Source organism: Lemur catta, chromosome 18 (assembly GCF_020740605.2).
Source record: "Lemur catta isolate mLemCat1 chromosome 18, mLemCat1.pri, whole genome shotgun sequence".
Taxonomy (NCBI): Eukaryota; Metazoa; Chordata; class Mammalia; order Primates; family Lemuridae; genus Lemur; species Lemur catta.
Genome location: NC_059145.1, coordinates 48783328 through 48810189, shown reverse-complemented (window position 1 = coordinate 48810189; position 26862 = coordinate 48783328). Strand labels below are relative to the sequence as shown.

Genomic DNA, 26862 nt, shown 5'->3' with positions numbered 1-26862 from the left:
CTGACGTGCTGAGGCCCTGCCAGGCCCAGACCAGACACCAGGCACACGCAGCGTGGGCGCTGCTCCAAGAGCCCACGCGGGCAGCACAGCAGATTTCGGCGTCTGATCTGTACAGACCGCAACGCTGCACTTCAGGCGGTTTGCTCTGGCGTGTGCACCTGGTGTCGAACGCCCCCCTCACCACAGGGCCCGTGACCCGGCGGCATGACGCTCACACGCACTGTGATCTCCCGGCACTTGCCTGCTCCGGGGAGGATACTGTCTGAGCGAGGTCAGCGGAGACGCCGCAGGCTTGAACGTGGGGGACGTGAACCCGTTTATAAATCCAGCATTTGGAAATGGAGTCACCTGGATTCATCAAAAAAAAAAAAACAAGTAAACAAACCATAAAACAGACTTCCAATTGGTTAGTCCTATCCTATCTGCGGTAACCAAGGTCGTGTCTTGACCGTGACGAGACGGTATGCCCCACGTCACACTTAAAAAACAGCCACAGGTTGAGGAAGCATGTTGTGCGGCTGGTTATCCCTGAGAGGTGATGTTTACTGAGCACTCGGCCACGGCCCGGCTGCTGCTCAGGACTTCTCTGCTACCGTCAGTCAATCCTCACAACAATCGCTGAGGAAGACAATTCGCACATGTAGAAACTAACAGAGAAAAGAAACTCGCTCAAGATCACGTGGGTTCCTGAACACAGCTGATGTGTCCTTAACACTGTCTGAAAAGGCCCGAGTCCTCACCCTCATGCTCCCTCACGACACTCCCTCCATTCCCGGGAAGTAGTACCCGATTCTTCTTTATTCCTGATGACTTCGATACAACTCATTCAAGTTCAACCTCGGGACAACGTGCAGACCTGCTGTGACTCCCACGGCTCACTTCTATCACAGCCGGCGAGGGCTGTCCTTAACCTCTGCCTCCACACACGTCCCGCTCTGAAGAGCAGGGTATTTGCAGGCCATAAATAGTTATTCCCCAAGTCACAGTCTGAGGCGACACCTGGCATTCAAATACACTGACATAAGATTCAGAAGAAAATCAGAAGGGGCTACACAGAGCATACAACCCTAATGGGCACATACGATAGTAAAAAGTCAAAAATATTAAACATGAAATTTTAAATATCAGCCAATTATTTTTCAAATCTAGACACATACGAAAGTAAGATAAAACTCGGTATGGAAACGGTTCTTTGCAAAGAAGAAAGAAGAGAGTGATCACACTCTGGCTTCTGCACGTGTGGCCCCAGATTCCCTGACCCGACATCCCTTCGACAGCACCTCACCCCACGTCCCACCGGGGTCACAGAGAGACACACCAGCCTCCTCGATGGGAAAAAAGGGGAAGAAATAGAAAAGAAAAAAGTAACTCTCTTCAATGAGAGCTAACTGGAAGCTATGAAAGAAAAGGAGTATTAGAGACAGCCTAGGGCCAAAATAAAATCATTTCCTGACTTACAACAAAAATTAATGCAACAAAAAGGAAACACTGAAAACTGTTAGAATCTTCAGTTTACACCTTGAGAAACTCTAGTCTGCAAGAATCAGACTATCGGCCGGGCGCGGTGGCTCACGCCTGTAATCCCAGCACTCTGGGAGGCCAAGGCGGGAGGATCGCTCAAGGTCAGGAGTTCGAGACCAGCCTGAGCAAGAGCAAGACCCCGTCTCTACTAAAAATAGAAAGAAATTAGCTGGACAACTAAAAATATATATAGAAAAATTAGCCAGGCATGGTGGCGCATGCCTGTAGTCCCAGCTACTGGGGAGGCTGAGGCAGGAGGATTGCTTGAGCCCAGGAGTTTGAGGTTGCTGTGAGCTAGGCTGACGCTACGGCACTCCAGCCCGAGCAACAGAGTGAGACTCTGTCTCAAAAAAAGAAAAAGAATCAGACTATCTAAATATACATCACACCAGAAGAGCTATTAATTCAGACTTAGATTTTGTGAATTATAAGTCAGTTAAGACTATTTCACATATATAATTTTACACACAGAACTCTGGTGTTTGGGTAATTTTGCTCAAGAGTTTAAACATAAAATTGGTTACATAAAAAACAAAACCGATATTAACACAATAACTTAAGACCCTAACTTGCTGGGGACCGACAGGCACCATCTCACTTTGGCTCCAATGCGAGCCAGCGCAGGTGACGGGCCGCCGGCGAGCCTGACGCCACAGGCCCCACCAGGCCCGGCAGCTGTTGCCAACAGCCACCTGAATGGGCAATGCCGAGGCCCTGGCCACCTGGGGCACGGGTGACCACAGCGGCAGGAGGAACAGCTGACAGCAGGACTGCACAGCATGAGCGTGGCACCAGCCAGGGCTGGGGAAGGTCACCCAACAGCAAGCCTGTGCCCACTCGAGTTCCCTAAGGTACTCTCGTGATGTATTTTTGGGGAAAGGAACGGTACAGCTACAGGTGCACTTTTATAAGGGAATAATACTGCAAAACAGGGTACATTTTCTTGCCAATAGATTCACTCAGAAGAGATAGAAATAATTTTGATCTTAGCCACTTGCATGCCAAGTGTTCTTTTACTGCAATTGTCCCAGACTTCCGGGGGACAGTCACAGCCTCTCTGAGAATCTCTCCTAAAATGTCTCTCTGTCCCTGCCTGTCCCTCTCACAGGGCCATGGGAGCTGTTTTCTAAGTGGAGTATGACTTCATTTCCCTGCTCAGAAACCTCAGATGACTTCCCACGAGCCACGAGGTGAAAGCCAACATGCTTCAGGACAGTCCAGAGCCTGCAGGTTGTCACCAGCCTGCCCCAGCTGCCTGTCCAGGCCAGGCCGCAGCGTGGATGCACACACCCCGTCTGCCTGCTGCTGCATCTGCTGTTCATTCTCATGAAACTTCTTTCTCTTTGACCCTTTCTGATAAACTCAAGACGATGACACCACACCTGATAAGCTCTCTAATTACAGGTTTAAAAATGCCTATTTTTGCAACTATCCCCTGCTTCACGTATTTGTCTTTTCCAGCCTGTGTTTCCCCAAGGACAGCTCTCTTCACTCTCTAGTGCACAACAGGCACCAGCAACCCAAGTTCAATCAACTCTTTTCTGAGTTCTCTCTCTTCCATACCAGCCTCTTTTTCTGCCTGTTGGTGGTGACACCGTGTGAGGAGGATGGCTCCCGGCCACCCGACCCAGAGTACTGCCCAGCAGTTCCCTGACCAGGTCTACAGCCGTATCCGAACATGAACTCTTGAAAAAGGCACAACTCAGTGCCGGCTTTCTGACCGTGACCTTCGGTGCATTCCACCTTCCACTGCTCTTATTCCAGCCAGCCCTGCGCTGCCGCCTCACACACACCGCACCCCACAGCCGTCTCCCCGCCTGAGCCCAGCCCTGTGCTGCGAGGACAGGGATGAGCACGCCGCCGCCTCTCCTGCATCCCGTCCGTCACACTCACGCCAATCCCCAACCACGACCCACCTGACCTTCCTAGCACCTGCGGCAGCACAGATGGATCCGCTACAACTTAATGAGTTCTAACCACAGGCCCCAACGAAGGCCAAAATCTGTAGAAATTGATCTTGCCAACCAATAAGGCTGGTGAGAAGTAAAACAAAGCCTGTGAGATGGCACCTCTGCCACTTGCCCTTGACGGTGAGAAGCCCATTAAAATACCTTTCTCCAAACCTCTCGCATTTCCTCTGTGCTCAGGCGCTCTGGAGTCTTCCCAGGAACTGCCAGGCAGGAGGGCGGCAGCAGGACGAGGACGGCCATCGCAGCCCCCCCAAAGCTGCCACATACACAGCTCCGGGCTGCGTTCCCACCTCAATGTAAAATCCACTGCACGACATGAAGGTCTGTTCGCTGGACTAGAATTTTAATCCTTGAAAGCGCCCAGTACGGTGTCTGCAATAGACACCTCTGCCGAGTGAACTCCAGGTAAGGACGAGACTCACCAAGGGGGGGTCAAGGTAGCTGTGCGCGGCCGACCAGGCCTGGGGCGCGATCAGGCTGTACAGGGGGAACTGCTGCTGGGGGCTGTACACCGGAGGTAAGTAGAAGGACGCCGTGTAGCGCTGCTGCGTGTACAGGTGCATGTCCAGAGGTCTGAATCCGTTCTTTGGCAAAAATGTGTTTATAGCTATTGCCTTTGCTTTTATCCGTGCCTGCGAGACAATATCCCAGTTTCTATTAGAACACTTTAAAAACATCCGTCTGCGAATAAAGGAAGTAGAACTGATGCTCTTGCTTACCTTAATTGGCTTTCCTTGAAAAGTTTTCACTTCTTCTCGAAGGTATTTGTAAGCCTAAGGGCAAAATCAAGTAGATAATTCCATTCTGTTAACTTCACAAGTAAGATGAACTGACAGCCAATTCAACAGCTCACATAACCAACCACGTAATTAAAACATGGTGAAGAGGACCGAAGAGCGTGATCCCTGGCTCTCTGGGTCACACATCCCTCAAAATAACCTCTTAAGAGCTGCAGAACCTCTATCCAAAATTTTCACAAACAAGAGTTGTATGCAATTTTTAAGTATTAATAGATACCACAAAAGTCTCCCAAAGTCCACAGGCTAAGGATCCTAACCTAGGGAAAACGACTAATACTGAGTTCTTAGTATTAATCCCAATTTCAAATTGGGATTAAGCAGTTCAGGAAAGGAAATGCTGGACAGGAAGGGAGAAGATTAGGATCGCAATATTCAAAAGTCGTTATTCATATATCTCTTTGTTCTTCTCCAAATTACATCTCCACCAACCCTCCCTCCCTCTGAAGGCTCTGTGTGCCCCGAAGCCAGCCCACGGGCCAGGCCGGCAGGGCTCACTCTGCTCCACAGCCAGGAGAGTCTCACGTCTCACTACCCTCCTTCCCTCCTGTGCAACTAAAACCCATCTTTCAGCTTTGTGTGTTCTCTGCTCTGAACCCCCAACAGCATTTGCGCCACCCAACACAGGATGGCACCTTGGCGTCCCTTCACGCGTGTTAACTTGTTTCCCTGAAACAAGATGCTCCCGTTAAGGGCAAGAAAATGACCTTAACTCCTATATCTCCTCACAGAACTTACTTCGCCATCCCTGTAGTAGCATCTCACAACAAGCAGCGATGCTCACTGAAGGATTATGGTTAGGTTCAAATTCCCCCCAAACACTTTGCCAATAGCAAACCTGCCCGGATGTAAGAGAACTAATTTTCTTAGGCTGCTCATCTCACCATATCCTTAGAGAATACGTCACATGCTTTTTCTATCGTCACAAAAACTGTCTACACAAACACACCCATTTAAGCTCTCTCAACTTGACCTTCTCTGCACTTCACACTCAAGCTTAACATTGTGAAGAGACAGTGATCTCAACGCCCACAGACCCAGCACGTGCTAACATCAAATACTGGCAAACCATGCACTTGACGGGTGGTGGGAAGAACATACCTGTTGTGCATCAGCTTCTGTCTCAAATGTGATAAACCAATTATCGTTATAGGCAAATTCACAGTTTATAAATTTCGGTAAATTATCTCCTTTAAATAGTGCTTCTACTTCCTAGAGGAAATAGAGATGTTAGCAATTAATTCTCAATTGTGCCACGTTTTGTTCTCACCAAAAATTTTTTTAAAATGCATCCTCTTCAGCATCTATCCTTAAAGAAAGACCAATATACCATGACGCCTAGTAAACCTCTTTCAAAAAAGGCTGCAGGGCACAGTGGGGCTCCCAGAATTGGAATCACAATGCCACGAACACACACAACTTGCTGGCAACTTTCTCTACTCCTAAGACACCACCAAAGCTACATTAATGTGCAAAACATCACACCATTTTACCATTAGGCTGGTAACTAGATAACTTTTTTAAAAAGTAATTTAAGAAATAAAAAGAACTACCTGGAGTTTTACTTCTGGCCAAGATGAACTAGATTTACCCTCCCACATGACACGATTAAAAACAAGAGACAAAACATGTGAAAGGCTGGCTTCCAGACACTGGACACGAGGCAGTACAGGAGAGCGACCCCTGAGAGAGGGACGTGGACACGTGAGCCCCGCAAGCGCCGAGTCCATGCCTGGAGTCTCCCGGCGGCAAACCCAGCAGGGGAAGCTACCAAGGGCCCTCCCCAGGGCCCCACCCCAGGCAGGGGAACAACGGCCCCAGAGTGGAAGGAGGCTCGTCCCCCTCCCTCCACAGGGCACAAGCGCACTCAGAGGGCACCGCCCAGCTGAGGCTGAACCCAGCCCTGGAGGAGAGGCTGCTCCAATGCCACCTGACAAATGTCCCGAAGGGTCGACTGGTTCCAAGTAACTGAACTGCATTTCAGAACAAAGCTTGAGATATTTATGAGAATACAAAAATATCTGGTAAAGTAAAATTCACATTGCCTGGCACCCACCCAAAAATTACCACACATGCAAACAAATGGAAAAATATGACCTATAACGAGGAAGATTAGTTCTAAAGATGATACAGATAATAGAATTAGTAGATAAAGACATTAGTTATTATAGATATAAACACTCCATTTGCTATAAAAGGTAAAGACTGAACATATTAAACAGAGACATGGAAAAAAAATTTTTTTTTAGGGAAAGGTAGATCTTTTTATTTTTATTTGACAACTCTTCCAATATAACTCATCCATGGTAACATATCAAATAGATTTAATTATTTCTAGCCCTTCTCTTTTTTGTTTTTTAGAATGAATTACTTTTTTTATTAAGGATGTAAATTCTCATTTGAAGTCTGATTAAAAAGTAAACACTGTATAAGAAAAAGTGGAAAAAAAATTTTTTAAAACAAAGACCCAAGTTGAACTTCTAAAGATGAAAAATACAATGTCTGAAATGAAGACTACACCAAACAGGCTGAACAGCTAATGAGACACTTTCAGAAAAAAAGGACCAAAGGGAGAAGAGAGATAACCTCTGACAAAACAGGGCTCTGTGAACTTCAAGTACAAGAAGCTTGAAAGCTACACCAAGGCACACTGCAACCAAATTGCTTTTAACCAGTCATAAAATCTTCACAGCAGCCAAACAAAGACAAGACTTGGCACACGGGCTTCTCGTCAGACAGTGCAGACCACAAGAGAACATCACCTTTACGATACAGGGAGGGAGGAAAAAACCCATCAGTCCAGAAATCTATACCCAGCAAAAATATTTTTCACAAATAAAGATGAAATAAAGATTTTCTCTGGCCAGGCGCGGTGGCTCACGCCTGTAATCCTAGCACTCTGGGAGGCCGAGGCGGGTGGATCTCTCAAGGTCAGGAGTTCGAGACCAGCCTGAGCAAGAGTGAGACCTTGTCTCTACTAAAAATAGAAAGAAATTATCTGGACAACTAAAATATATATATAGAAAAAATTAGCCGGGCATGGTGGCACATGCCTGTAGTCCCAGCTACTCGGGAGGCTGAGGCAGTAGGATCGCTTAAGCCCAGGAGTTTGAGGTTGCTGTGAGCTAGGCTGATGCCACGGCACTCACTCTAGCCCGGGCAACAAAGTGAGACTCTGTCTCAAAAAAAAAAACAAAAAAAAAACAAGATTTTCTCAAATATACTAAAGCTGAAAAAAATTCATCGCCAGTAGACTCGTACCATAAGACACATGAAAGGAATATTCGGCAGGAGAAAAGTCTGATCTAGTCACAGGAACAAGAAGCTCTGTAAATAATAAAAACTGGATAAATGCAGAATACATTTTTCTTATTTTTAATCTCCTTTAAAAATTGACTTGTTTAGGCCGGGCGTGGTGGCTCACGCCTGTAATCCTAGCACTCTGGGAGGCCGAGGCAGGTGGATTGTTTGAGCTCAGGAGTTTGAGACCAGCCTGAGCAAGAGTGAGACTTCGTCTCTACTAAAAATAGAAACAAATTATATGGACAACTAAAAATATACATAGAAAAAATTAGCCGGGCATGGTGGCGCACGCCTGTAGTCCCAGCTACTCGGGAGGCTGAGGCAGGAGGTTTGCTTGAGCCCCGGAGTTTGAGGTTGCTGTGAGCTAGGCTGATGCCCAGGCAACAAAGCAAGACTCTGTCTCCAAAAAAAAAAGAGTGTAAATCCTGGAAAACAGTGCAAATGCAAGGATTTATTCTTAAAAATACACCCTCCAAAAAATACAGAAGTGAAAAAAAAAAAAATCAAAACCAACAAAGACCCTCAGGAAAATGTCCACGTACCCTTCAGAGGAGTTACTTACTTCCACAGGGGTAGACTCAGATATTTCACGCAGAATCACTATGCAGCGATTTTGGTTTGGCCGTACTTTTTCTCCCTTCTCATCCACTTGGACTAAAGGTAAAGCTACAAAGAGAAGAAAAACCAATGGTAAAAAATATGAAAACATGATACTTCAGTGGAATGTGTCACGCTGTATTACTAAAGAAACCTGTGAACAAAGCAGACTGTCAACAATTTTACTGGTCTAGCAAAGACTATCAAAAGGTTTTAAAACCAACCTTAAATTTTTCAAAACTAAGAAATATGGAAATTTAAAAACTACATAACACATGTAACAAAGAAAGGTTCTAAACAGCTCAAATACTAAAATAGTAAATTAAAATATATGGTAGATGGCTTTTTCCTTTCAAAAAGCCCCTAAAATAAAATACTTTTGTCTTACTATAATTTGTCATTTTGCAACAGTTCTCAGACTCGCGAAGCTTCTGTGTGTCCTCCCCAGGCGCCCCCAACGTGGCGTCTCAGCACGCAGCGCGCGGTTAACAGAAGGACGGGGTGCGCCCGCGGGCCACGCCGCCAACTCACGAACTGCCCGACGCGCACGGCGCCAGTGCACAGGTGCTCCTGCTTGCCACGTCTGTGCTGTGTCACGTGTGTGGAGCTATGTCCCATGCAGACTCAGTCACAGCACACCGTGACCACAGTCAGAGCTCAGTGGAGTCTGTCACCATGAAGACACGAGTGACCGGCCTCGGCAATGAACGCGGCAGCATCACTACAGCTTCTACCAATACCAGGAGGGTATGAAGAGAATATCACGAAAAATTTCACACTCATAAATCTGACAACTTACTTGAAATGGAAACATTCCTTACAAGACACATTACACCAAAGCTCACTTTAGAAGGAGGTAATTGCAAAGACCTGTATCTATGAAAGAAACGGAATCTGTAATTAAAAGTCTTCCCACAAAGAAAACTCAAGGTCCATGTGGTTTCACCAGAGAATTCTATCCAACATTTAAGTAAAACATATTACCAGTTCTATAGTACAAACCATTCCAGAAAACTATAGAGGAGTGAATACTATCTGACACAATTTCCATAAAAAACTGGAGTTGATTGCGTTTAGCAAGGTTTTTTTTTTTTTTTTTTTTTTTTGAGACAGAGTCTCGCTCTGTTGCCCGAGCTAGAGTGAGTGCCGTGGCGTCAGCCTAGCTCACAGCAACCTCCAACTCCTGGGCTTAAGCAATCCTACTGCCTCAGCCTCCCGAGTAGCTGGGACTACAGGCATGCGCCACCATGCCCGGCTAATTTTTTCTATATAATTTTTAGTTGGCCAGATCATTTCTTTCTATTTTTAGTAGAGACGGGGTCTCACTCTTGCTCATGCTGGTCTCGAACTCCTGACCTCGAGCGATCCACCTGCCTCGGCCTCCCAGAGTGCTGGGATTACAGGCGTGAGCCACCACGCCCCGCCTGAGTTTAGCAAGGTTTTAATATGCAGTATAAGATTAACATATAAAGGTAAACTGTATTTCTAGATATTAACAACAAACAATTGGAAATTAAAGTATCATTTACAATAGCATGAAATTCAGTCACGCACTGCTTGAGGACAGGAACGTGTTTTGAGAAACGCACCGTCACACAATTTCACAGTGGCACGAGCATCACAGAGTGCATGCACACACCTGGACGGCACAGCCTGCTGCACACCTGGGCAGGACGGGACGGCTGCTGCTCCAGCCTGCAGTCCCTCACAGCACCTGACTGTGTGGAATCCTGCAGGCAGCTGTGACACTACGGCAAGTATCTGTGTGTCTAAAAACATCTTAACAAAGGAAGGTACAGGGAGAAAAAAGTATTTAACCTTATGAGACCACCCACATATACGCAGTTGGCTATTGGCCGAAACTTAGTCATGTGGCTCATGCCTGTACTTATAAATCTGATAAAAGATATGAAAGAACTGTGCCCTAAAGACTGCAAAACACTGCCAAGAGAACACTTTAAGATCGAAATAAATGAAGAGACAGACTGTGTGCAGTGGTTCACACCTGTAATCCTAGCAAGCTGGGAGGCTGAGGCGGGAGGATTGCTTGAAGCCAAGAGTTAAGAGACCAGCCGGAGTGAGGCCCCATCTTTATTAAAAATAGAAAAAATTAGCTGGGCGTGGTAGTCCCAGCTAGTTGGGAAGCTGAGGAAGGAGGATCGCTTGAGCCCAGGAGTTCGAGGCTGCAGTGAACTGTGATCGCACCACTGCACTGCAGCTTGGGTGACAGAGCAAGACCCGTTCGTGTTTTTATACTATTACCATGTACCTCTGAATCCATTAATAACATACACTTCAGTTTGACACATACCCAAACTTTATAAATACGGTATCACCTTGCACATATTTAGAAATGTTTTTATCAACATTGTTTTAAAATTTACTCTTGTTGAAACATGTAGGCCTCGTTCACTTTAATTTCAATGATTTTAAGTGTGAAAACAAAGCACTTGAGTCAGATATACAGTGATGTACATTATATGTTCATTAAGATATAAAATAGTCTAGAAATGTAATTTACACAACTGAATCAACACTGGAGCTGCAGTATGCAAATTAAAATACTCATCAAGTGTCCACTGCGTCTGATTCCCAGCTAGGTATTTGGGGATAAGATGAGAACTTTGCTCCTGGGGCCTTACTTACGGCATCCTCTTCTGAATTACAACTAACACGTTAACTACATTCTGACTGCAGAGGTGACTGCAGATGCACATATTTCTCTGTCCAAAAATTGAGTGAAAAAAGACAGTGAGACACTGAAGAGGTGAACACAAACGGACACAGGGTAAGGATGCAAGAGTGTCCAGAAGTGCAGTCCCAGGGAAGGCAGGTGGGACTGGGTGGGGCTGGGGACGGGCACGGAGGCTGTTCAGGGACCACCACGGACAGGCCGGCTCCCATGAGCACCTGCCCGAGCGACCGCACGCCCTGCTCGTCTGCACCAAGGACCCCTGGCCAGCAAGACTCAGCTGAGAAATCACCCTCCGTGGGGCAGCAAAGTTTGCAACATATGACTGAAATGAATAACTAAATCCTGGATTCCGAATAATAACCAGAAAGACTTTTCACAGAGTAAAGTACAGAGAGAGACAAGAAAGCCGCTGGTCTCTGGAAAACGCAGCCCAACTCCACGGACATGGGTAACAGGTTTCGGTGCGACACGGCGACTGTGGAAAGCAGGACCCCACGGGGGCCACTCTCAGAAGTGGCCGGTTCCCTGCCACTCCCTCAACAACTCAACAGCCTCTGGCATCTGTCTGAAGACAGAGAGACAGAAGACAACTTCTATTTGTGAACAGAAAATCCAACTAAGTTCTACAGTAAGATCGTCACCTTTTTATGCTATTGTTAAGCCAAATCCACATGAGGAGAAAAGCATCCCACACTGCCTGTCACCAGTGCAGCTGAGCCAGGGACACCGGGACGGTGCACCTGCACGTGTGTGAGCACAGGAGGTCACGGTGGTGGGGGGAGTGAGGCTTTGAATCAGGCACAGCACGGTCCCGCAGGTGAGTGGCAGGGCAAGCGCCATCCCCAGCTCCCACGGAAAGAAACTACAGCAATAACTCACCTGTACTTGGGGCCCTCGTATAAAAAGTGAGTTTTTGTAAGTAAAAACAATCCAATTTAAAGAGAAATCCAACACGTCCCACATTTAATAGAGAAGAAATCCACAGCGAAGTCTCCCGGGCGGGATCCACAAAGGGCCTGGGGAAACCGACCATGGGCCGCGTCCCCCACGTGTCCCGCTCACTGTGCGCCCCGAGTACGCACACTCGGTGTCAACCGCACCTCAGCAGAGCTGGTTTCCTTCTTTGGAAAAAGAAATAAACAACACAGAAAGGCTGCAGAAGCCTAAATCTGCCAGGACACAAACCAACTGCGACTGACTGGGGAGGCAGAGATCCGCGTCCCCCGAAACCCTGTGGGTCTCCAGTGCCACTTTTAGACACTCGCTTGATGTTGCCCAATTTCAAAGAAACAACTTCATTCACAATATCCTTTTAAGGAAAAATGCAATAATATTTCATCAATACTTAAGCAGGAAGTTGAAATTTGAAAGAAATGCCTTTACTGGCAAAAATACCATCAAAATGTATTTTCCTTTAACCGTAAATACTGTTACTCCTGTTTTGTTTTTCATGAACCTAACAGCTGCCTGAGAAACCTCCACCACAAAGATTCTTTTCTGCTCTGTATAACCCATAACCTGTGTCAGGTTTCAGGATGGGTTCGATCGGGCAGCTCCCCCGCGGGGACTGGCCAGAAAGGCAGGGAAGGAGGCGAGTTGCCACGAAGTACTTGAACATTCGGTGTCTACAGATTTACAGGTTCATACTGATAAGACAACGTTGTAAAGGCAAGTCTTAGTCATTTACAATTGTCATTTACTTACATCTTAGCACTTCAACAATTAAATCCACATCAGTACTGAGTTTCTTGATATGGTCAAGGTTAGCTACCGTCGTGATTGGCACGTACTGATCGCTATCCATTTGTGATATAAGATACATATCGCTAGCAAGGTTCTCCCTGTTGAAAGAAAACAATCTCTTTTAATGAGTGTTTTTTAAAAGGAAGTTTCATCTGTAGCAACGCCCGTTTCACAAGAGTGCGGTGCGGAGTGGGACAGCTTTGGGGTTAGAGCGGAGCCCAAACTGCATCTGTTATTTGCCACCTCTCTGGCCTTAGGAGACTTTTTTCAGAGTGTCTGTCTTGGAGAGGCGAGAGAGCAAAAGTATAAAATATACTGCATTTTATACAATTAAAATTGATGAGTAGCTAATTCTAGGATGTAGTTATCTACAGCTCAGTCTTGTTCTAAAAGGCACTTGAGTAGCCTATTAAAACACACATAAATTTTTAAAGTAAGGAAACTCAGCTGAATAAACAAGAAAGGTGAGGAAAGCACGAACAGGCCTCTCCCAGGACGCTCGCCGCGGGGTCTGCACGCTTGCCAGGGAGGCTGCAGCCAGAATTAAACAGAAGGAAAGAACCAGCGACTCGCCCACAGCGTCAAAAGGTGAGCCGTGAACCATCAGCAGTTTCGCCGGGATGAGCTCTCTCCTGCTGTTTCGGCCAAAGACAAATGTCCCTTGCGAGTTCTCAGAAGACAACGTATTAACGCAGTGAACAAGGTCCCAAAACTGAACACAGTAAGGGGTTTCAAAGGACCTCGTCTCACGTGCCCCTCTGTGGGGCCAGGGGCAGTCGTGGCCGTCGCTGAGTGAGGCTGTGGGAGCCCCGCACGGCCCCCATCTCGGGGAGGGGGGGGCTACGGATGACGGGGGTGGTTCTGGCCACACGGGCCACGGGAGGGTGTGAGTGACGTGGAGCTGGGTGTTCAACTCTGCCACCGCACGTCCATGCCGCCCCGTCAGGACACAGCACACCAGGCCCTGCTGAGTGGCGACCTGCACAGAGGGGCCCTCCTCACACACCTGTGTGGGACCCGCAGGGCTCCTGACGAAACACCTGAAAGACCACCATCACGGAGAGAAAACCCTACACACAGCCAGTGAGTCACTGTCACTGTTAGAGAAACTTACACTTAACCCAATCCCACCCTCCTATGTGTCCAGTTTCTGCCATCTGAACTTTAAAGAGTCTACTAAAAAAAAGTATTATTCACAAAAAAAGCCTCAAAATATGAGAGCTATAAAAAGAAAACAATTTGTCATTACAGTATTTGGCGCATTTTCAGAAACAATGTAGGTTATTTGTTCTCAAGCTTTAGTGGGGTTGAAGATTCAGAGCCCCGCCCTTGGAGAGCATGACTTGGGGAGCACGGGGTGGGGGTGGGGGGGCCCAGGAACCTGTGTCTCAAACCAGTCCAGAAACAGTCAAGGTGGGTCTGTGGGCCCAGCTTTGGGGGCACAGACACGAGGATCATGTCCAGTTCTCCCACATATCCAAAGGTAGTTACCATTTAATATCCTCAACTGCTTATTAAAATATATGCACACAGATAACAGATATACACTGCTTCGTAAAATGTCCCACTGGTAAATAATAACCCGTGCATAACATAGATATTAGGTACTAGAAAGACCACTACCGGCCTTACCTAGATAAGCAGAATTCCAATGTTTTCTTAAGTACTTCTCGGGGGTCTTCCTGGCTTTCTGGTTGAGACTCATTTCCTCCTACATGAAAGTAATGACCAACTCAGGAAAGTGGCTTAAAACTTACCAAGCAGAGAATTCAGCAGAACAATTCTAGTGTTTTCGATATATATATTAACATACCTACATAAGTGGATAGAAAATAAGAAAAATGCAATTATTTTACCTACTAAAAAAGTAAATCATACAAAAAACAAAACAAACTAAATCCCCCCCCCCTTTTAACCCCTAAACACAAGCAACACATTTTAGAAAATAATTTTTGTTTCATTAGCAAAGTTTAGCAGCAGGGACTTCATCACAAAATAGAGAGTATAAGCTTAGGGTACTGCCTTGCCTCGCTTCAGAAAGGATTTTCAGATGCCCTGCAAGAACACAGACTCCAAACAATAATGAAATATAAAGGGAAAAAGTACAACAAGAAACAGATAAATGCAGACAAAAAGCCAAGGCTGGGCAGAAACGCGCCAGCCACAGGGCCAGTTTCTACACCAGAGGCTCAAATCTGCCTCTGCGTTTCCAGGTAGTCAAAGCAACAGGAAACGGAATGGATGTTGGAATTTGCCATCTGTGAGGATGATTATGTATTTATGGTAGCACCAGAAAGCCTGCCTCTCCAGCACGGCTGTGCGGGGACCACCCCCCAACAGTACAATGTGGAAAGGGCCAGAAAAGAGGGACTCACAGCTGAGAACCTAACAAACGCTACCTCCGCCAGGCGCCCAGGGCCAACCCCCTGCATGGATAAGTCCCGCTGACCCTGTGCACCCTCCACAGGATGTGATAAAAAGGGTGCATATTTATCTCTGTGGTCTTCCTCCCCAACCCCTAACACTGGTACCAGGACGAGAAAAATGTCAAGTTCCAGTAGAAGAGGATCCTACAAAATACTTGACTGTACTCCTCAAAACTACTGTGCCAAGATTACCAAAAACAAGTAAAGTCTGAGACACTGTTAGAGCCACAAAGAGCCTAAGGAGACACAACGACTAAATGTGATGTGGTGTCCTGGCAACAGAGAAAGGACAGTGCATAAAATGCATCACTGCCGACTGGTTCAGTAACTGTGGCAAACGTGTTCTATTAATGTAAGATGTTACTAATAGAAAAAACTGGAAGCAGGGTATATGGGAACTCCATACATTCAATCTTCTCAATTTTTCTGTAAGTCTAAAACAAATAGCATGTTGATAGGCTCTAACCTAACCAAGCAATTACCACACTAAACATTAAAATTCTAAAACCTGGGCCGGGCGTGGTGGCTCACGCCTATAATCCTAGCACTCCGGGAGGCCGAGGGGGGAGGATCGCTTGAGCTCAGGAGTTCGAGACCAGCCTAAGCAAGAGCAAGATCCCGTCTCTACCAAAAATAGAAAAGAAATTAGCTGGACAACTAAAAATATATATAGAAAAAATTAGCCGGGCATGGTGGTGCATGCCTGTAGTCCCAGCTACTCAGGAGACTGAGGCAGGAGGATCGCTGGAGCCCAGGGGTTTGAGGCCGCTGTGAGCTAGGCTGACGCCATGGCAATCAAGCCCGGGCAACAGAGCAAGACTCTATCTTAGGAAAAAAAAAAAAATTCTAAAACCTGAATTAGAAGGCAGAGATCAAAAGATTTGATTAAAAAAAATAGCAAGACCCAAATGTTATATTATCTATAAAAATTACTTTATTAAATATAAATTTAATACAATATCAAATAGATTAAAAGTAAAAGAATATAAGAAGATATACCATGCTAAAACTAGGCAAAAGAAAGCTGGAGTGCCAACATAAGCATTAGACAAAGTAAATTCAGAGCAAAGAATATTATTACAGATAAAAACAGTCATTTCACAAAGAGAGGACAAATGATCAAGAGCATTTCAAAACATATAACAAAACTGATAAAACTAAAAGAACTAGACAAATGCAAAAATTAATAGAAACCTTCTGTCAACAGTTGATACAAGTAGGCAGAAACCACAAAGAATAAACCTGAACAACACTATCTTCCAACCTGACCTCGTTAGCATTTACAAAACACTCCCCTTAACAACAACAAAATACACACTCTTTTCAAGTGCAAATGGAATATGTAACAAGATAACCCAATATTTTAGGTCATAAAACAAGTCTTAATAAGTTTAAAGAGACTGAAGTCATACAAAGTATATTCTTTGACAACAATGGAATTAAACTGGAAATCAATGAAAGAAAGATCCCTGGAAAATCCCCAAATATTTGGAAAATAAATTGCATATTTCTAAACTACCCACACATCAAAGAAAAAAACTGAAAAAGAACTAAGAAAGTATTTTGAACTCAGTGAAAATGGAAACACAACATATCAGAATTTGGGAGCTTCTGCTGAAGCACTACTCACGGGGAAATCAGTAAAACTAACGACTCTATTAGGAAGTGAGAAAGGCCTCTCATCCATTCCTCATAAAATCGCTCAGCAAACCAGGAACGAGAGCACCTCCTCCACAGTATGAAGGGCAGGGACCTGAACCTCATCAGCGTTACGCTGCATGGTGAGCTACTGAGGTTCCCCTAAGATCAAGAATTAAGTCTAAGGTTTGTTCTCCCCACTTCTGTCCACCTTGGTATTGAAGGACCTATCCAAAACAGTGGGGCAAGGCACAAAAATAACAGGCATGATATAAAAAGATTACAGAGAAGTAAAACCATCTTTATTTGAAGATAATCCAGTCATCTATGTAGAAAATCCAGTAGAATCTACCAAAAAGTTCCTAAAACTATTAACTGAGATTAACAAATTTTCACGGTGTGAGATCAATATACAAAAGTCAATTATTTCTACCCACTAGTAACAAACAATTGCCAAAAAAAAATTTTAAAGATCACTTAAAATAGCACCAAAAAATATAAAATACTTATAAATCTGACAAAAGATGTGAAAGACCAGTATGATGAAAACCAAAAAATACTTCTGAAAGAAATTAAAGATCTAAAGAAATAAGAGACATGTCTTGTTCATGGATATTAAGATGTCGATTTTTTCCAACTGATCTACGGAATAAATGAAACCCCAATAAAAATCTCAGTAATTTGTAGATATTAACAATCTCATTCTAATTTGTACAGAAAGTCAAAGGAATTAGGATAAACAAAATAACTCTAAAAATTACAAAACCAGAAGGCTGCCACCACCGGATTTCAGGACTTAGTCACGGCACAGGCCAACCTCGCAGGTACGGGGCAGTTGCTTCCAGATCTCCGCACTACAGTGACTATGTCAATAAAGCCAGTCACACAAATGTTTTGGTTTCCTAGTGTATATAAAAATTACGTTTACACTATACTGTAGTCTAGTAAGTGTAAAATAGCATTATGTCTGAAAAAACAATGTACGATACATTCACTGACAAATACTTTATTGCTAAAAAAGGGTAATGACCATCTGAGCCTTCAGCAAGTCACAGTCTTTTCCCAATGGACAGTCTGGCCCTGAGGCTGCTGCTGCTGACTCACCAGGGTGGTGGCAGCCAAAGGTCAGCGTGGCTGCAGCAAATTTCTTAAAATAAGATGGTGATAAAGTACTCCACATTGATTGACTCTTCCTTTCACGGAAGATTCTCTGTAGCATGTGATGCTGCTGGACAGCATTTTACCATAGTGACCGTCTTTCAAAATTTGAGTAAATCCTCCCAAATCCTACCACTGCTTAATCAACTTAGTTTACATAATCTTCTAAATCCTTTGTCACTTCAACGATGTTCACAGAGTCTTCATGAGGAATGGATTCCATCTCAAGAAACCACTTTCTTTGCTTATCCACAAGAATCAACTCCTCGTCTGTTGAAGTTCTGTCCCGAGATTGCAGCAACTCAGTCCCGTCCTCGGGCTCCACTCTGACTCTGGTTCTCTAGCTGCAGCAACGTCCTCCACTGAAGTCGAGTCCCTCAACATCATCCAGGGTTGGAATCAACTTCTTCCAAACTCCTGTCCGTGTTGAGATTTTGACCTTCTCCCATGAGTCATGAATGTTCTTAGTGATATCTAGAAGGATGAATCCTTTCCAGAAGGTTTTTAATTCACTTTGCCCAGTTCCATCAGAGGAATCACTATGGCAGCTCTAGCTTTAGAAACTGTATTTCTTAAACAAGAACTGGAGGTCAAAATTACTTCTTGACCATGGGCTGCAGAACGGATGCTGTGTTTGCAGGCATGAAATCAACACTAATATCCTGTATGTCTCCATCAGAGCTCTTGGGCAACCAACTACACTATCAATGAGCAGTAATATTTTGAAAAGAAATCTTACTTTTTGAGCAGTAGGTCTCAACAGTGGGCTTAAAATATTCGGGAAACCATGCTGTGTACAGATGTGCTGTCATCTAGGCTTTGTTGTCTCATTCACAAAGCACAGAGTCGATTTAGCACAATTGTTAAGGGCCCTAAGATTTTCAGAATGGTCAGTGAGCACTGGCTTCAACTTAAAGTCACCAGCTGCATGAGCCCCTAACAAGAGACTCAGCCTGTCCTTTGCAGCTTTGAAGCCAGGCCCTGACTTCTCTCTGGCTATGACAGTCCCAGACGGCATCTTCCTCCGACAGAAGGCTGTTTTGTCTCTGTTGACAATCGTGGTTGAGTGTGGCCACCTTCCTCGTGATCTCGGCTGGATCTCCCGGGTGACCTGCCGCAGCTTCTCCATCAGCACCCGCTGCTGCACCTGCACGTCCATGCTGTGGAGACGCCTCTTTCCTTAAACCTCACGGACCAGCCTCTGCTGGCTTCACACTTTCGTTCTGCGGCTTCCTCACCTCTCTCAGCCTTCACAGAATTGAAGAAGCCAGGGCCTTGCTCTGGATTAGGCTTTGGCTTAAGGGAATGTTGTGGCTGGTTTGATGTTCTGTCCAGACCACTCACACTTTCTCCATGTCACCAATAAGGCTGTTTGGCTTTCTTATCATTCGTGGAGTAGCACTTTTAATCTCCTTCAAGATTTTTTCCCAGCTGGGCGTGGTGGCTCACACCTGTAATCCTAGCACTCTGGGAGGCCAAGGCGGGTGTATCGTTTGAGCTCAGGAGTTCGAGACCAGCCTGAGCAAGAGTGAGACCCCATCTCTACTAAAAATAGAGGGAAATTAGCTGGACAACTAAAAATATATAGAAAAAAAATTAGCTGGGCATGGTGGCACATGCTTGTAGTCCCAGCTACTCGGGAGACTAAGGCAGGAGGATTGCCTGAGCCCAGGAGTTTCAGGTTGCTGTGAGCGAGGCTGATGCCATGGCACTCTAGCCTGGGCAACAGAGTGAGACTCTGTCTCAAAAAAAAAAAAAAAAAGAAAGAAAGAAAAGAAAAGAAAAAGAATGAAGGTAGATCCTTACCTAATACCATATACAAAAATGAACTCAAAATGGATCAAATATCTAAATGTAAGACAAAAAAATATAAAACCCTTAGACAACAACATAGGACAAAAGCTTCATGACACTGGATTCAACAACGTGATCTTGGATATAGCGCCAAAGGAACGGGTAACACAAGAAAACAGACAAACTGGACTTTTTGAAAATCAAAAAACTTTGTGCACTATAAACACTATCAACAGAGTAAACGGGGGAAAGAGTGCTGAGGCCCTGAGAGGAGAGTAGCAGGTGTTCTTTTTCTTCTGAAAATAGCTTTAACAAAGAACCTCTTTTACAAAGAACCAACTTCTTTTGAAATTGAACTTTCCAGACAGATTTCACATGTTATTTCACTGCTGATAATGTTATCGACCTCCTATCTACCTTCCATCTTCTGTAAAACTTCTGCCCCCAGCCTGAGATGTAGGTCATTGAGATTTAGTCTGAAATGTAAACTGTTTGTTTATTTATTTATTGTTTAGAGACAGGTCTCTGTGGCCAGGGCTGGTGTGTAGCTCACTGCAGCCTTCAACTCCTAGGCTCAAGAGATCCTCCTGCCTCAGCCTCCTGAGTAGCTGGGACTACAGATGCCACCACCACACTGAGCCTAAATTGTTTATTTTGACCCCCTTTTGCTTTCTGCCATTAGGATTCTCACCCCTTGAATATATAATGCCTTTCTATTTTCTTCTTTGTAGAAATTTGTTTTAAATGACTAGCATTGCTTTCCTTTGCCGGTGGACGCTAGCTAGCATGGCTGCAACTGATCCTGTCTTGTGTCATTTCCAAGTCATTAACCAGTTATTATTGGGTTAACAAGGAGAAACTAATCAAATTAAATTGTTGCATGCTTGTACTTCCTCATTTCAATTCAGAAAACTGCATACGTAGAGGGGAAAAACACTTTAAGCAAATTCAGGATGGCAAATTTACATTTACAGGAAAGAAACATGGTTTCATTTTTTTTCCTTGATAAATACTTATTTAATTCATTTTACCAAATAATTATTAAAGTAAAGTAGTAAGTTCTACTGAAGTTCAAAAATAACCAAATTCTGTTGTAGAACACCAATATATTTCCCCACTTAGGTAACAATTTCTGACTCTGCTATATTTTGACAGTCTTAAGCCAAGGAAGGGTCGTGCACAACCGTGCCTGGCCCCCTGGTCGCCATGACGACCACGTGCCACTCCATGTTTCCAATGAGGGGACAGGGCCTCAGTGAGAACCACTGAGACCAGCACAAGATAAAGACAAAACATCAAAGGAATCTCCCCAGCAGGTTTGCCTGCACACTCACGGCACGCGGCACAGCCAGGTCCCCATCTCCTTTCCTCGTCCCCTCGCTAACTGTCCACTCCTATGGCCACTGCTCCGTGTCCAGGCCCCTCAGCCCAAACTGCCTTCTCGCAGCCCTTACACCAACATCCATCTCTGTACGTTCCCTGACATGCCACACTACAACCTTCTGATTCTCCTAACAAATGTGGTTCAGTTTCGGGAACTGTTCAGTCTCACATTCTCCACGATGCTGACCCCGACTAGGCCTCTCATCTCTGCCTCCCCGTCAGAATGAGTTCAAAGTAGAATGAAGAGGAGGCAATGAAAGGCGAGTCATTTTGGGAAAGACTCAGCAAGCTAGGAAGAAAAAAGACAAGCAAGCCCCACACTCTGGATGGAGGTGAATTCACAGAACAGCTTTACCCGCTTCGCCGCCTTCAGGTGCAGACTCGTACTCCGAGGGATCCAGAGCCACTGTGCTCATGTCTGTCTGCCCCAGCTCCTGTGCGTCCAGCACCGCCACATTCTCATGGCTGTTGTCACCATCACAGCTGGCATCCAATCCTAAAATCACCAATTTTACCCCAAAAGGCAGGGTTAGAAGCACTTTTCTTAAAACAAAATCAACAGTTGTAGTCACTCGACTTCTTTAACTGGACTGTGAAAGGCCTGCAGGTTCTCAAGGACCATGCACCGTCACAACCCGTGATGCGAATCAGGCGCAGACCCAGACCCAGAGGGAAGCAAAGGAAGGACCCGAGAGCCTGAGAACGGCGTGGCCCCACGGCCGCCCCACTCACCCTGCGGGCCACGGTCCTCCCACGCAGCGCTCACGCCATCCGCCGCGCTACTTGCTGCCACGGGTAACACGTGGGTCCCCCATACCTTTGCGTTAGGGTTTAGCTCCGAAACCTTGGCTGGCACCTAAGAAAAGATGTGATAGATACATTTGTATCCAGATTTCAACCAAAAACATCTTATTTATTAATGCAGAGGTAAAAACGCATGTATGTTAAGAGAATTTAGGCTAAAAGGGCTGAGCCCACCTGTTTACCCATAGCTTTAGGATGAAATCAGGTAGAAAAGTAATAAATACCTGATGCAGTCAAAACTCCATTTAACGCCCCTTCAGATTCCTGAGTTCCGCCAGAGCATACGGCTCTCCAGAAGCGGGAACTGAGGACCCCACTTCTGCTTCACTGAGATTTCAGCGTCTTACCCACTGTGCAACCAGCAAGTAACTGCTGAGTTCCTGAACTACCTACCCAGTAAAATCGCAATTCACAGATTTACAGATTTGAATACAATGTAGATGTGTAAGTTTTTAATTACACATCTTCAAAAACTCACATAAGCAAAAAGTGTAGAAAACCTAAGTTGCTCCTAAGAACAAAGGTCTTCTAACGGGTCCGGCAAGGCTACTACGAGACCAGAGGAGGCTAAAGCATCCAATGAGGAAGAAGATGAAGCATCTCACGCTTTCAAAAGAATGACTAATTCCCATTCCCGTAAGAGTCTCAATGTCATCTTCGGAGCTTTCGCAAAACACAGATTCCTAGTCCTACTGCAGGACAATCTGCCGTTGACCCTGGTGTTCTGGACACGGCTAAGCCTGGCTCTGATGGACAGCCGTGTGATGTGGGGCTGGTTACTGACCCTCTGAAAACCTCACCTGCAAAGTGAGCTTCCTGGTCTCCCCTGGGCAGTCAGCAGGGCGCCTGGCACACACTAGGCACTTGTTAGGGAGTTCAGTAAGTCAGATGCTGCAGTCTTCTGCTCAGAGCCCTCCACGCTGCCCGGCTCATTCAGAGTAGAGGATGACATTCTTACCGCGGCCACAACAACCTCCCCAACACCCCATGCAGGCCCCTCTCTGGCCTTGTCCACTCCCGGGCACACTGACCTCCTTGCTGTCTTTGAACACGCTTGCTCTTCCCATCCTGTCTGCCCAGACACCCCGCCCAGAAAGCCCAGGGCTCACGCCTTCATCTTCTCCGGGGGCTGGCAGTCTTTCCTGGCGCGTCTTATAAAACCCACAACAGGCCCCCACCGCGTGGATCCTCCCCACTCCCTGGTTTCTCTGATGCGAGCCTTGGACACCTCCCCAAGGTCTAAGGGAAAGTCACTCTAACTCCAGTTCTGCCACCAGAATCCTCCAGCAAACCTAGACAAACCATTTGCCTTTTGCATCCTGGTGCAGGAAGTCAGGGCTGCCAAGGGCAGGGCAGGGATCCTGGTCCCAGGCCCGCCTGGGCAGCTGCCGCGAGGGGAGCAGGACAGACAGGGCCGGGTCCCCTGACCAGACACAGGAGAGAGTGGAGAAGCGCCATTGCGAGCCACCAAGACAGCAGGCACATGCACGACTTCAAAGACAGAGCAGACCCATGCTGGCTCGGTGATGTCACTGAAACGACTTGTGAATCAGCGTAGAGGGATGCCGTGGTTACAGCTACAGCATGCACGCTGCCCACGCCTGGGGTAACTCGTACTTCCTGCTCTTCTTGCCCCTGGGTGAGAAGCAAGCATCGTGCCCACAAAACCAGACGCTCACATGAGGACCTATCTGAATGCTTCCCATTTGTCTAAGTATCCGTGATGGGCCAAAGAGCAGGGTTCCTTCAAGAGTATCATACTGGAACACCGACTCTTCCATTTCTCTTCTTACACTGATCTGACCTTCAGTTCTTTTTTGGCCTCTGCGCCTGCACAGGGTCAGCTGTTCTCTTCTCTCACCCGCCCACCTCTCCGACGAGCACCTCCAAATGCTCAGGAGGGTGCTGGTGCCCAACACGGCACTGAGCACCAGGACATGGCAGGACAGCAACTCGCCCTCGCAGAGGAAAGCCAGAGGTGCGGGGGACACCTGAGCTCACACGCAGAGCTGCCTGTCAGCCTTTATGCCTTCCCAGCCTGCTTTGCTGTTTTTAAAAATCCATTCCTCCATTCTCTTTCCTACTCTAGTATTTCCAGGAAAACTGCCTTCTCTAATTAGACCCCAGCACACAATGGAGTTTCCCTGCTCCAGGGCCCCTCCACCCACTTAGCCAACTCCCCCTATCTCATGTACATGCTACACATGCCTTAAATTCCTAGCACCTACCAACGTTAATCTCTTCTATTTTTAGCACCTTCTCCAGCTGCCTGTCCTGTATTGCCAAAATACATTTTATAGTTTATTAATGCAGATCACACGCTGTCCGGGAAGCGAAGGTGCCGCAGGCAGCACTGAGGGCCAGGTCTGCGTGGCAGGAGCCCGTCTGTGCCCCCATGCGTGGCCTACACGGTGTCGCTGGTGCTGAGCGCGGCCCTGACCTTCGTAGGGAAGGGCTGGATGAATCTGCTGAATGAATTGATGCTGAATAAAGTAACAACGCAGACATTTATACTCTCCACTATTTGACAACTTGTGCGAGATTTTATGCCACAGATGAATGGGACTCTATCCTTAAGCTACTACTACCTCCTAAGTAGTAAATAAGTCCAAATCGAGTACTGGAAACTGAGCACAATTTTAGGCAGTTAACCAGGATGCAATGACTACTCTGAGGGGAGAGGCATGACGAGGAATGAAGAGGGGAGACTCCATGTAATAAGGGCCTGACGACCTGACAACTGTTGTAACACTGGAGAGTTCACCACGCGCCGGCCTGTTCTGGCCTCTTCTACGCACTTACCTGTCCTGAATCAGAGTCAGCCTAGGAGGTGGTTGTGGCTGGCTCCATTTCACAAATAAGAAGATCAAGGCATTTTGTCCACAAAAATGATGGTAATTAGAAAACTGTGTTCAGCAAAACACAGCATTCATCAAGAGTTCATTTAACTTTTCATAATTCGTATGAGAAATAATTCATATTAAACAAAGATCTAAATCTACTACCACTTCCTTCAAATATGGTTGTTCTCTCATAGCCACATGGAACCCAAATGATTACCGAGAACTCTGGTGTCGCGTGCTTGGCTATGTGAGTCCTCCCAGTGCACACGGCTAAGCAAAGCTCATCAAAACCAGCAGCAAGCGCACCTCGCTGGTCACACCCACAACACTGTGCTCCACTTAAAGAAATAACCAATTAATAAATGTGCATTTTATGGACATGAGACAGAACGGTCCCCCTGACAAGTTACTGAGTGGGAACCAGAGCAAAGGGACAGGCAGCGGAGACTAGGAAACACGTGAGACAACGGGGGAAGGAAACACCCCAAGTGAGCAGCACAGGGTCGCACCAAGCTGCCCGCACAGCCAGCAAGTGTCCACTTCCGGGTTTTGGGAAAGTGGAGTAACAGCTGCCATGCAAGACTTAGCACAAAACGGTGTCTGGAACAGTGCTGGGAAACTGGAGCTTTGGAAAGCAAGGAACCTTCACTGAGGATGGTGGCGCCGAGCTCGATCGGCAGAAAGCAGCGGCATGCTACGCGGGCGTTCTAGGGGCGACGCGGGCCAACCGCTACTCACGCCCGCTCACGCAAAGACTGCATGCGTGTCACTTTAAAGGCCTGACACTATGGTGCTTTGCCTCCACCGCTGTTTACGGAGCGAAGCTGATGGGTGTGGGTGCAAATCTCTCCAGTAAAGCCCCAGGTGAACACGGGAGGAAAAGAGGCCCACAGGCTCCTTCGCCCGCAGGGGGGGCTGCGACCTGCTCGTTCTCAGGTGCTAACACCTGAGCCACATCCGCCTCCCTAATAGCACCGCAGTTTTCCTGCCAGATGTCACAAAGATCACTACTAACAACCCACTGGTTGAACACAGGAGATTTTGCCATCGCCACGATGGCTTGTCATCACGCTGCTTGGGTGCACACCTGTGTCATGAGCAAACCCGAGCTCCTGTTGAATGTCCGCGTTCCCTGCAGAACCTCTAGAGGCCACACTCGCGGCCCGCAGAACCACTGGCGAAGCGTCTCCCCGGAGGGGCAGCCCCGCCTCGGGGATCCGAGCTCCCGGGGCCTCCGACAACGGGAACCACCAAGGTTTACAGCCAGTTAAACCCAGCAAACCCGACCTGCCTCAGACACACAAAGCCACCTGAAAGCGCGGGTTTGGAATAAGTTCATATTCTGCGGTGTGACTCACACATTCAGTGGCTCTAGCGCTGGCGGCCGCGCACTGCGCCGCCCCGTGACGAGACCCCGCCAGGGCCCCGGCCGCAGCGGGGGAGACGGCGCAGCCCGCCACGCGCACGGGCAACGCGCACAGGCACTCGCGGCCCACACGGCGCGGGGCGGGGCAGGGCGGGGCTGGCCGTGGCGGGATGATAGGTGGGGCGGGGTGGGGCACTAGGATGGGCGGGGCATGGGGCGGGCACTGGGCGGGGAGGCGGGCGGGGTAGGGTGGGGTGCGACGCTGGGTGGGGCAGGGCACTAGGCGGGGCGCTGGGTGGGGCGGGGCGCGACACTGGGCGGGGCGCTGGGTAGGGCGGGGTGCGAAGCTGGGTGGGGCAGGGCACTAGGCGGGGCGCCGGGCAGGGCGGGGCGTGACGCTGGGCGGGGTGGGCACTAGGCGGGGCGCTGGGTGGGGCGGGGCGCTGGGCAGGGCAGGGCGCGACACTGGGCGGGGCGCTGGGCAGGGCGGGGCGGGGCGCTGGGCAGGGCGGGGCGGGGCGCGCTCCGGCGCCCGCAGGCGGCAAGCACACCAGGGAGGGAGTTCAGAGTCTCCAGTCGGGAAACTGTTGACTGACGCTGCGGTGGTTCACAGCCTCACACAAACATGCAAACAACGGCCGGCTGTTCAGAATAAATCTTCATGAAGTCACAAGCAATCAAAACGTGCAGACTAGCAGATCACGGCGCAGCAGCAGGCACTGATAAACACACTTACCGACCGTCCGTCCGCACTGGGCCAGCCCCAGATCACACCGGCCCCCGGCCCCGGCGGCTCCGCGGGGCTCTTCGCCAGCGGGAACGCC

General features: G+C 47.2%; 1 protein-coding gene across 2 annotated transcripts in view; it reads right to left on the bottom strand.

Moving 5' to 3' along the window:
- LARP4B (La ribonucleoprotein 4B) overlaps positions 1-26862 on the bottom strand; it is a 66933-nt gene that overhangs the window by 12828 nt on the left and 27243 nt on the right. For both annotated transcript variants that reach the window (XM_045530999.1, XM_045531000.1), the window contains exons 4-12: positions 21758-21881; positions 21381-21521; positions 14259-14337; positions 12588-12724; positions 8154-8257; positions 5390-5500; positions 4211-4264; positions 3914-4123; positions 242-348 (exon numbers count right to left, since the gene is read on the bottom strand). In XM_045530999.1, coding sequence (XP_045386955.1) covers positions 242-348; positions 3914-4123; positions 4211-4264; positions 5390-5500; positions 8154-8257; positions 12588-12724; positions 14259-14337; positions 21381-21521; positions 21758-21881 — 1067 coding nt within the window. The remainder of the gene's footprint in view (positions 1-241; positions 349-3913; positions 4124-4210; positions 4265-5389; positions 5501-8153; positions 8258-12587; positions 12725-14258; positions 14338-21380; positions 21522-21757; positions 21882-26862) is intronic.